This window comes from Oryctolagus cuniculus, chromosome 20 (assembly GCF_964237555.1).
Source record: "Oryctolagus cuniculus chromosome 20, mOryCun1.1, whole genome shotgun sequence".
Lineage (NCBI taxonomy): Eukaryota > Metazoa > Chordata > Mammalia > Lagomorpha > Leporidae > Oryctolagus > Oryctolagus cuniculus.
Window position 1 is genome coordinate 6,059,583 of NC_091451.1, and position 12,222 is coordinate 6,071,804.

At 51.2% G+C, this 12,222-nt stretch overlaps 1 protein-coding gene across 1 annotated transcript in view; it reads right to left on the bottom strand.

The window, feature by feature from the left end:
- MTHFD1 (methylenetetrahydrofolate dehydrogenase, cyclohydrolase and formyltetrahydrofolate synthetase 1) overlaps window positions 1–7,972 on the bottom strand; it is a 70,784-nt gene extending 62,812 nt beyond the window's left edge. Inside the window, exon 1 of the mRNA XM_008271884.4 lies at window positions 7,737–7,972. Coding sequence (XP_008270106.2) covers window positions 7,737–7,777 — 41 coding nt within the window. The 5' untranslated portion in view covers window positions 7,778–7,972. The remainder of the gene's footprint in view (window positions 1–7,736) is intronic.
- Window positions 7,973–12,222: the final 4,250 nt, after the last annotated feature.

The window sequence follows — 12,222 nt, forward strand, 5'->3', positions numbered from 1 at the left end:
TATTTGTAGACCATGTCCCCAGTCAGGACTCTCACATGAGCACAGATGGCTGCCAGCACTGGACTCTGCCCTGCTCCAGTTTGCCCAGTGGCCTGGCCAGTGGCCTCCTGAAGTCTGACAAGGAGGTCCCACGCACACCTGCTCTCCCGCACAGGCTCCCTCTCAAGCCAGCCACTGAATTCAAGCTTCCATGGAACTTTTGAGCAACTTGCATTTATTAAAATCAAATCTTTGGGGGCTAGCGTTGTGGCGTAGTGGGTAAGGCTGCCCAAGGCACCACTGGCATCCCATATGGGTACCAGTTTGTGTCTCGGCTGTTGAACCTGCAATCCAGCTCACTGCTGGTGGCCTGGGAAAGCCACGGAAGATGGCCTAAGTGCTTAGGTCCCCGCCACCTAAGGGGAACCCGGGAGGAAGCTGCTGGATCCTGGCTTCAGCCTGGTTGCAGCCACCTGGGGAGTGAACCATAGGAAGGAAGGTCTCTCTTTGTCACTCCCCCACCCCGTAACTCTTTCAAATAGATAAATCTAAAGAATAACAATAAATAATAAAATAAAGCAAATCCTTGGAAACACAAAAGAGCCTCCTGGTATTTCATCTACAGGGTAGAGCTCAGTGTTCACTCAGTAATCAGGAAGACCTGCCTCTCACTATGGTGGGCGGATTCTTTTTACACAAATGGTTCTTCCGGCCCTGTGGCTAAATGTGCAGCCAAGGTTCCAAATTCCCATTTTAAGGCTCAGGATTATAAACTAGCTCCCACAGATACAGCCTGGATAAACACAGACATCACTTGTTTACCGCACAAGTAGCTTCTAAGTAGCTACGGACTGAGTTCACAGTGTACCTGCCAGGGGCTGCATTAAATGCTTGACAATGCTCTAATTCTAACAATTTTACGAGTTAGGTCTCATTACTACCCTGTCGCTCCCCATCTTCGCGGAGGAACGACACAGGACCCTGCGCTGTTCTTTTGTCTGCTCGGCCCTTCCCGGGTTTGCTGCTGGTTCTTCCCGGGTTGGTTACCGACCCTTCCACATCTGTGGAAGGGCGGTTCCCCCTAGCCACTTTCCCCACTTCCGCGGGGGAGCGGCACACCGCCGGCCGGCTCTCTCGGGGGCTGCACAGGTGTTCCTCTTAGGTGTTCCTGGTGCATGTTGTCTCTCTCCTCCTTTATAGTCCTCTTCCACCAATCCCAACTCTGCTACCCACACGCCGAGTACGCTGCTCTCCTCCAATCAGGAGCGGGATCAGCTCCTGCAGGTTACTGGTTGAACTGGAGGCAGCTGTGTAGAAGCTGTTTACTCCTCTCCCAGCGCCATATTGTGGGAGAGCAGATGCAGAGAATAAGTCTTAATTCCAGTAACTTAGTCTAATCCGAGTTGCTCCCCACACTACCCTAATACACAGATCAGGAAGCCAAGGCACAGAGAGGTAAACTACATTACCCAGTGACCCACAGAGCGGGGAGCGACACTGTGTCTAAGCTCTGGGGATACCACCTACAGGGAGCCTAGAACAGATCCAGAAGCAGGGAAGGTATTTGGCCCAGTAGTTCAGATGCCTGCGCCCCACCCCAGAGTTCCTGGGTTCAGTCTCAGCTCCAGCTCCTGACGTCAGCGTCCTGCCAATGCAGACCCAGGAAGGCAGCAGGGATGACTCAAGCAGTTGGTTCTCTACCCCCCACCCCGTGGGAGACAAGGGTTGAGTTCCTGACTCCTGGCTCTGGCCTGGCCCAGCCGCAGCCACCGTGGGCAGCTGGGGAGATCTCTCAATCTGTGTCTCTGCCTCTTGGACAAATAAGTAAAAATTTCAAAATTCATAGCACCTATTGTCAGGGACCCACTAAGGGGCAAACCATCTGTCTTCTCAATTAGTCTTTTTAAAAAGGAGATTTGGTAGCCCAAGTCCCTGGGCCCTGCACCAGCATGGGAGACCAGGAGGAAGTACCAGGCTCCTGGCTTTGGATCAGCACAGCGCACCGACCATAGCAGCCATTTGGGGGGTGAACCAACGGAAGGAAGACCTTTCTCTCTGTCTCTCTCTGTCTCTCTCTAACTCTGCCTGTCAAAAAAAAAAAAAAAAAAAAAGAAGAAGAAGAAGAAGATTTGGTTGTGACAGCGGGTAAAGCAACCACCTGCAGCACCAGCATCCCAAATGGGTGCTAGTTCAAGTCTTGGCTACTCTAATTCCAATCTAGTTTCCTGCTAATGGCCTGGGGAAAGCAAGCAAAGATAGCCCCAAGTGTTTGGCCCCAGCCTCACCCACGTGGGAGACCTAGAAGAAGCTCCTAGCTCCTGGCTTCATCTTGGTCCAGCCCAGGCCATTGTGGCCATTTGGGGAGTAAACCAGCAGATGGAAGATATCACTCTCTCTCTCCTTCCCTCTGTCTCTGTAACTCTGCCTTTCAAATAAATAAATAAACAAAATCTTTAAAGAGAGAGACTTAATCAAGAAAAATGCCCCCAGGTAGAGAGAACAAAGGGAGACCCATCAGACAGAATGTGGTAGGCCGCACTTTGAAAGGCATATGTATAGAAACTTTATGCTTTCCAGTCTGAAAACCCGAGCAAGAAGGTTCTTCTACTGCTAAGTAAGGCACACTGCTCTCTCTGTATAATCCCTTATGAAAGATACCCTATGCCCAGGGCTGATTTCATCACCAATGTCAGGTGTCTTCCACCCAACATGCATTCAGCTAACCACAGGGCCATCACTGTTGGCCCCAAAGCAGTTATTTACCAACAGGTGAGGTCCAAGGTTCATGGCACAGGCCTTGCTTCTGGTCAGGGCCCTTTTCTTCGTAAGACTGGCAGGCTCAGGCCCCACCTCCTCAAATCTTTGCCCGTAACTCAGTTCTACAAAAGTGATCGCCTGAACCCAACTGCAACTCCCATGCTGCAACAAACCCTGTTTGTCTTCCCTTTCAAATACATAATAAATCTTAAAAAAAAAAAAAAAAAGAGTTTTAAGGCTTTAGAAATTGTGCTTGCCTTAAAGGAAATACAGATACCTATCAAGTAAATGACCCAAAAAAGACAGACTTGTTCCTAACGCACAGACCTCCCTCCAGTTGTAAAAATCAGGTTACAACCTCTCGACTCCCTATAAGGGAGAAATAGGGGTGTCACTCCCAAAGGGAGAGAACTGGGCAACCAGGTCCATCAGGTAAGTATCTGTATTACCCCAGGCACAGCAGGCAGAGAGGGAATCTGAAATGCTGAGCTCCGCCAACGTCTGGGCTCACAGGAAGGTCTCTTTTCTGGCTTCAACTGTCCCCTCATCTGCAAGAAGGGACTGAATTTTGGAGAAATGCTGATTATGGAACTCATGTCTGCCCTACCACTCCTCCCTCCAAAGGTGAGACTTTACAATTCAAACAGTGCATTTTAGTAGCTTAATTAATCCAAAGGGAGAAACTGCCCAGACGCTTAAGGCTTGCCAATGTGTCCCAACAGAGACTCAGTGGAGAGGCCCAACTGTCAGAGGCAACCAAGGAAACTGACTGCAAACCTGGGAGAAGGAGACATCTTTCCCCATAGGCCAGAATCCCTGACTGCAATGTAAGAAACTCGCTGATCCTTTTTCTCAACACCCTTGGTCTAGAAAGAGAAAAGGATGTAAAGCTGCCACCTGTGGTACCGGCATCCCATATGGGTGCCGCTTTGAGTCCTGGCTGCTCCACTTCCAATCCAGCTCTCTGCTGTGGCCTGGGAAAGCAGTGGAAGATGCACCCACATGGGAGACCTGGAAGAAACCCCTGGCTCCTGGCTTTGGGTGGACACAGCTCCAACCATTGCAGCCAATTGGGGGTGAACCAGAGGATGGAAGACCTCTCTCTCTGCCTCTCCTTCTCTCTGTGTGTAACTCTTTCAAATAGACAAATAGGAAAGGACAGGACAGGACAGGACAGGACAGGACAGGAAAGAAAAGAAAAGAAAAGAAAAGAAAAGAAAAGAAAAGAAAAGAAAAGGAGGGACATGCCGCTCAAAGTTTCCACCTGCAGCCCAAAGCGCTCAAGCTATGAGGCCCACCTTCTTGTTCAGGATCCGCCCAGGGCCACAGCCCCAGGGTTAGAGTGCCTACTGCGGCCTCTGCACACGGGAGCTAGGAGCAGTGCACCGACCCAGGGGCCAGGCAGGCTGTCTCCCCGGCCAGGGCTCCCGCTCTCGGAGCAACTGTGAACACCTAGCACAAGTTCCCGCAGTCAAAGTCTTCAGGAAGATCCAAGTGCCAAGGTGGGCTGTCTCTGAGAGCCACCTACTGAGCACAGGACAGGAAAACCTTCCGTAAGCACAAAGGGGCTTCGTCTGAACGCATTTTTGTCCTTTAAGTAACTGAAGAGAAACAGAGAATTCCCATCCACAAATGCCCACGATGGCCCACGCTGAGCCACAGGTGAAGCCGACACTCAGTTAAGGTCTGCCACGTAGGCAGCAGGGACTCAATCGCTTGAGCCATCTCTGCTGTCCCCCACGGTGCACATGAGCAGGAAGCCAGGCTGGACTCGAACCCAGACACTCCAATATGGAATGTGGGCGCCTCAACTGGTATCTAAACCATTAGGCCAAATCCACTGCTTAACACTCAGGTAGGAACCAACATGGCAACGTGAAAGGTCGGCTGTGTTCATTCTGAGCAGCTGGGGTGAGAGGCCCTTCTAGCACCTGGAGCGTCTCTCCAGAAAATGCTTTCCCAGCCTGTGACTCAGGCATTGCACCTCGCTCTCCACTGATGGGAAGCAGACCGAGATTTAAGGCTTCAGGCAAGTGGTCAAACTTCAGAATGCACTAGAAACCCAGAATGAGCTTTAAGAAAAAAAGAAAACCTTTTAAAATAAGGCTCATTGTTATCAAATCTAATTGAATCAGTATGTTATGGGGACTGGCACTGCTGTGTTTCAAAACCTCCCTGTAAGCATAACCTGCTCTAAGCAACCCTGGAAAGACTGGCAGTATCTGCCAAAAGTGAGATCCTACCACCTGCAGCTCTGCTCTCAGGTTTATACCCAAACAGAAATGTGTATAGAACGTTCTACCAAAAGACATACAGGGGCCAGCACTGTAATCCAGCGGCTTAGGTTAAGCTGCTGCCAGTGACGCCAGCATCTCATATAAGTGCCCGTTCAAATCCTGGCTGCTCCACTTCCAATCCAGCTCCCTGCTAACGGTCTAGGAAAGCAGCGGAGGATGGCCCAACTCTTTCGGCCCCTGCATCCACATGGGAGGACGCTCCTGGCTCCTGATTTTGGTCTGGCCCAGCCCCACCCATTGCAGCCATTTGGGGAGTGAACCAGCAGATGGAAGATCTCTTTCTCTGCCTTTCAAAGAAATCTTTTTTAAAAATAACAATAAATCATTAATTCATAAATATATTAAAATAATTGATCATTAATAACAGTTAACAGATATTGAACACTTATTATGTGTCAGGAACAATTCTGAATGCTTCTTCTTCTTTTTTTTTTTTTCAAAGATCTATCTTACTTACCTGAAAGACAGAGCTACAGAAAGAGGTAAAGACAAACAGAGAGAGAGAGAGGTCTTCCATTCCCTGGTTCACTCCCTAACTGGCCACAACAGCCAGAACTGAGCCAATCTGAAGCCAGGAGCCAGCAGCTTCTTCCAGGTCTCCCACATGGTTGTAGGGGCCCAAGCACTTGGGACATCTTTTACTGGTTTCCCAGGCAATTAGCAAGGAGCTGGACTAGAAGTGGAACAGCCAGGATTCGAACCAGCACCCACATAGAACGCCAGCATCACAGATAGCCAAGTTAACCTGCTATACCACAACACCTGCCCCCATATATTTATTTTAAATTTGAGGAAATTCTGGGATAGAGAGGTTAAGTAATTTACTTGAAGCTATACAAAGAGTAAAAGTGACAGAATTTCTACGAATTTGGGGTATAAACAAGACAATGCATTTACGTGCCCTTGTGGAGCTTACAAACTTGCTCTTCACTCAACCAAAACATATCCAATGAGCACCGTTCTCAGTAGCTTGCCAGGAAAAAAACCTAAATGATCTCTTCTTTATTTTTAATAATTTTTTTAAAGATTGATTTATTTTATTTGAAAGGCAGAGTTGCAGAGAAAGAGGTCTTCCATCCGCTGAGCCCCAGGTGCTGGCACTGCAGGTGGAGAGGCCCTACTGCAGCTCTAGCCGTTGCAGCCTTTTGGGGAGTGAACCAGCAGATGGAAGATCTCTGTCTCTCCCTCTCAGTCTGTAACTTTACCTCTCAAATACATAAACAAAATCTTAAAAAAAAAAAAAAAAAAAAAAGATGGTATAAGTGCTTGGGCCCCTGCACCCGTGCGGGAGACCAAGATGAAGCTCCTGGCTCCTGGCTTAGGCCTGGCCCAGCCCTGGCTGTTGTGGCCATTTGGGGAGTGAACCAGCAGATGGAAGACCTCTCCATGTCTCTCTTCTCTCTGTGTAACTGTGACTTTCAAACAAATAAATAAATCTTTTTTCAAAATAAGAAAAAAGCCATGGATAAAAGCAGTAGGTTTGAATATAAGCAAGAAGCAAACAAAAGTGGAGGGGGCCAGCCCTGTGGAGTAGCGGGTAAAACTGCCGCCCGCAGTGCTGCTATCCCATATGGGTGCCGGTTCAAGTCCCAGCTGCTCCATTTCCAATCCAGCTCTCTGCTATGGTCTGGGAAAGCAGTGGAAGATGGCCCAAGTCCTTGGGCCCCTGCACCTGCATGGAGAACTGGGAGAAGCTCCTGGCTCCTGGCTTCGGATCAGTGCAGCTTGGACCAATGTGGCCGTTTGAAGTGTGAACCAGCGGATGGAAGATCTCTATTTCTGCGTTTCAATTAAAATAGATCTTTAAAAAGAAATAAAGAACACTCAGACACACACACTGTATTTGTAATCCAAACATCTGAGCCTCCTTCTCACCAATGTACAAGACACACCACACCTGGTTCTATCCCACCATCTTGTCCATCATCTCCACCTTCCAGGAAAAGCCGTTTTTACTCCAGGGCAGGGTTGGCCACCAACGAGTGTCTAATTCAAAAGCCTCTGCCCACAAAGTTAGGGGTTATAGGACAATTACTGTTGCCAGCCACAGCAGTTACTAAATAACTGGTCCTGTCAAAGATCCCAAGAGCAAAATGGGTAAGGTCACACAGGAGTGCCCTTCAGAAAGTTCATGGAAAATGGAATTGAAAGATAAGCTTATGCTGGTGCAGAAACATTTGAAATCTACGTGTTTTTCTGTAATACGCATTTTCGGTGAACTTTCTGCAGACCTCGCGAATACCCCTTCTCTTGCTTCTACCTTGACCTCTCCCCTACCAGTCACCTCCCAGGGCAAAAGCAGGGGTGTTGCTCCCCGGCGTCACCGCAGGCACTAGCAGGGCAGAACCGGCCGAGGGAACGCGGAATCGTGGCCTGTGAGAGGGGGCACGAGGAGACGCGCAGCGAGTGCCCCCGCCAGCACGAGTGGCCCCTGTCACTCAGCAGCCTCGCACGCCTGTCCAGCCTCGCCACGGCCCCGTCACCAGGAAAAGGCTGGACCCCGAATGCTGCCGGGGCGCCCCTGTCAGAGGTGCGGGAGCCAGCCTGCAAACGCGCCCTGCGCCCGGGACCCCCTCCCTCGGCTGCGGACAGCCGAACTCCAGGCGTCACGGGACCCTCTCTCCCGCCGCTTGCCGGGCAGAGTGAGTCCGCGCGGACCCCCGCACCCTCCAGGGAGCCCTAACCACCATGACAGGTGCTTACGCGGAGACCACCTTCCCGTTCAGGACTTCTGCCGGCGCCATCGCCTTTACTAGTACGCTTCCCACAGTGGACACCAGCAAAATCGAGTTTCCACTGGCGCCGCAGCCGCGCGGGACAGCCTAACCCACGTGTTCAGCGACGGGCCAGCGCGATCACGCCACTGCGCCTGCGCTCCCGGGACGTAGATGCGCGTGCGCCGTCAGGAAGGCCGCGGTTCTTTAGCCGACAGGTGGGTAGAGGGGCTGAGGAAGGGAAGAGGGCGGGGACGATGAAGAAACTCAGTGATGATTGGCTGCCAGAAATGATTGGCTGAGCGAAAAGCCAGTCCGGAGCGCGCTTTCGAATGGGGCCGGGTCCAGCGCAGGGAGCTGGAACTGACTCCCGAACCCGCCTCTATTCCAGCCAATCAGAGCGCGGGGCTGGGGGGCGGAGCCGGGGGCGCCTCGCGGGAGCCCTGTTTCGCGGGCGCGGGAGGTGTGCGGACCCGCCGGGGCTCCGGGAACTTGACGCTGTAGGCGAAGGGCCGGAGCGTCTCGGGAGATTTCGGGCTGGGCCCGCGGGTCCAGGCGCTGCCCTGGGCTGCAGTTAGTGAACCCGGAGCGTGTGGGGCAGCCGCTGGCCTGGTCACACGCCGGCGCCCGCGGCCTGGCGCTCGGATTCGGAGGGTCCGGGATGGCGCCTGCATCCAGAATCCCGGGCGAGGCCGACGCCCGGCCCGCTGTTGGGGGGCCCCTGAGCGGCAGCGCGCGGGCTGCCTTGGTGCCGGGTCACCCCGGGGCAGCTCTGGGGCTGCGAACGCGCGCGGGCGGCCCCCCGCTCGGTGCAGGTGGAGGTCAGGGCCGGTCACCGCCCCGCGGGCGTCCGCCTGGAGAACGGAGCCGCGGCGGGGCCCTCGCAGCCTGTCGCGGGCAGGGGAGCTGCTAGGGTGCCTGCCCCCCGCACTCGGGTCGCAAGCATCGCCCTGGGGTTCGGACGGGGAGCGATTCGGGTCCCTGGGACTTGACCGATAACTGGGTTACTTATAAAGCGGTTTTTCCAGCGGGCTGCGGCCACCAAGGGCAGGGCTCCGCTCTTGCACTGGGTTTCTGTGGGGTTCTGTTTTCGGTAAATTCGGAGGATTTTCCATAATATCCCAAAATACTGAGTTAGCCGGCTCTTTGTTTCATTACGGTTTTATTGTGATATATATGCCGTAAAATTTGCCATTTTAAGCTTACCAATCAATGGTCTTTAGTATACTTAGAGTTGTGCAACCATTGCCACAATAGAATTAGGAAATACTTGGCAGGTATTTTTTAATATTTTATTTATTTGAGAGGTAGAGTTACAAAGGGAGAGACAGAGAGAAAGGTCTTCCATTGGCTAGTTCACTCCCCAAATGGCTGCAATGCCCAGAGCGGGGCAGATCGGAGCCAGGAGTGTCTTGCGGGTCTCCTACATGGGTGCAGGGGCTCATGGACTTGGGCCATCTTCCACTGGTTTCCCAGGCGCATTAGCGGGAATCTGGATCCGAAGTGGAGCAGCTGGGACTCAAACTGGCACCCGTATGGGATACTGGCTCTGCAGGCGGTGGCTTTACCCACTGTGCCACAGCACCAGCCAGTGCTTTACCATTCTTAAAGTCTGCACAGATTGAGTCATGAAGACGAGTGCAATAATGAAGCAATAACAATGGTAATAAACCTGAATATACCCTCACATTGTGTCGTACCTGAGCCAGTGAAATCAGTAGGAAAGTTGAGATAAATGTTTTTGGCCAGCATGTCTTCTAATACCAAATAGTTATCTATTTCATGTCTTGTTCATTGAAGAAGACTCAAACACCACTTTCAGATAAATAAGTTTTGAATAATAACTTAACCGAAACTTCCTGGGATAGGCCCTAAACCAGTGTGCTGCATCTCCAAGTCTGTTGGCTTGGCCACTGCAACCAACTGATTTTCAGCTGTGCAAGGGTGCTATTTGTGTAAAATGGAATTAAAAGTTGCTGATTTTGTTGCATAAATGTTTGAAATCCATGCATACAAGCAGGTATTTGCCCTAGACTTAACATACTGGTTAAGGGGTCAGTGCTGTGGCACAGTGGGTTAAAGCCCTGCCTGCAGCACTGGCATCCCATATGGGCTCAGGTTTGAGTCCCGGCTGCTCCTGTTTACAAAATGGAGGATGGCCCAAGTGTCTGGGCCCCTGCACCCACGTGGAAGACCTGGAAGAAGCTCCTGGCTCCTGGCTTCAGTTCAGCCTAAAAGGCCCACATCCCACACTGAAGTTGCTGGGTTCAATTCCTGGCTCCAACTCTATAGCCCAGCTTCCTGCTAATGCAGTTCCTGGGAGGCAGTGGTGCTGACTCAAGTAATTGGGTTCCTGTCACCCTCATGGGAGACCTGGACTTGTGTTCCCAGCTTCACCAGGGTATTGCAGGCATTCGGGGAATGAACCAGTGGATGGAAGCTCTGTCTGTAAAACACATAGTTTTTTTAAGGTTTTGCAGAATGTGTTATGAAAAAATTACTCAGGGATGTCAAAAATTTTTGCACCAAAACCTGTCTTTTTTTTTTTTTTTAAGATTTATTTATTTGAAAGTGAAAGTTACACAGAGAGAGAGGCAAAGAGAGAGGTCTTCCACCTGCTGGTTCACTCCCCAGTTGGCCGCAACGGCCAGAGCTGCACAGATCCGGAGCCAGGAGCCAGGAGCTTCCTTGGGTCGTCCTGATATTGGAATATGGGGTGCCATAGGATATCACTGTGCGCTCAATAAATCCCCAATATTAATGAGCCTGTGTTGGTTCTTGCCTAATATTCAGAGAAGAATTCTGAATACTGGCACAAATGACCGAGGCAGCATGATAAGTTTTTAAGCTTTTTCTTCAGTGGGAGAAATGCATAGGAGAGTGAGGGCGTCAGTCTAATCTAAGGAGAGGAGGAAATCGGGAAATTAGGTTGGAGTCCATGCCAAACAGAAAGCAGGCCAAAAGCCATGTGCAGCAAGCGTCTTGAGCAACTATGCACAGCTTATCACGGGCAACAAAGCAGAGGCAGAGAGCGATTTGGGGGTTCTCCTTTTATATGTTTCAAAGGGGAGTTGTTAACATGGTTTGGTGGGCAGGTGGGTGCCCAGGTGTGGTGTCAGGTAGGGATGTGAGATCACACAGCAGGTGAAGGCGTGGTCTTTCAGTTCACAAACCTGATCAATTCTATCCTATATGCCTGCCTACAACATTCCCATGAGGGTGCAGGAGCCCAAGGACTTGGGCCATCTACTGCTTTCCCAGGCCCCAGCAGAGAGCTGGATTGGAAGTGGAGCAGCCGGGACTCGAACTGGTGCCCATATGGGATGCTGGCACTGCTGGCAGCGGCTTTACCTGCTCCACCACAGCGCCCGCGCCGTCTTTTCTATCCTTTAATTCCATTTTTCCACAAGCATTTTGAAGTTTGCACATGGTATCTATATTTCCGGAGATGGCTGGATCAGAGGTTCTTGTCTTTGCACAAGAAAAGAGCTTAGATGTGAGAGTAGCGTGAACTTGCTAGCCAGCCAGCAAGGCGGGCACCTCTGGAAAGCCTGAGAGCAGAATCCCTTCAGAGTGGCGGTTCCATAGGTGTGGGTGTGGCCTGCCATTTCTCCTCCCCCTGCCTCTTCTGGGCGTGGAATTCGTGAAATTCCTTCCAGGATTTTTATCAGCCAGTGTTATTGGGCCTGATAGCCCCTACCATCTGGCAGGGAAGATTCCCCTAAGCCGCTCCCTCCCACCCCCCGGGGAGGGCTGGGGCCCACCTAACAAGGTTATGTGACTGGCAAGATGCTTCTCTGCATCTTCTCTACTTTGCAAAATTCCCGTTTTTGTCCTTCAGCGGCTCTCTCGCACAGAGGCTAACCTCTAATTTCGTACTTAACATCTGTGTAGGAGCTGTGTGCTTCACTCATGCTTTGAGCGAGTCATTGTTGCGTGGCCACGGAGTGCCGGCAGCACTGCCCTTCACGGAGGAGAGACCCTCATAAACAGACACTAGTGAACTGTTCTGCTCTCGGATCAGATTACAGTGGATGAGACAATGAGCCAATAATGAAATACGAAATCTACTATTAGAGATTAAACAGGCAAGTTAAGAGGTTAGGGAGCCATGATGGGAGGCAGGAGATAGCTGCTTTGAAAGTGTGGTAGCAGAGGCCGGCACACTGTGGCGCAGTAGGTTAATCCTCTACCTGAGGTGCTGGCATCTCATATGGGCACCAGTGCTAGTGCCGGCTGCTCCTCTTCCAATCCAGCTCTCTGCTATAGCCTGGGAAAGCAGTGGAAGATGGCCCAAGTCCTTGGACCCCTGCACCCATGTGGAAGACCCAGAAGAAGCTCCTGGCTCCTGGATTCGGATCAGCACAGCTCCTGCCATTGCAGCCATCTGGGAAGTAAACCAACAGATGGATGATCTCTCTCTCTCTCTCTGTAACTTTCAGATAAATAAATCTTTAAAAAATATTTTATTTATT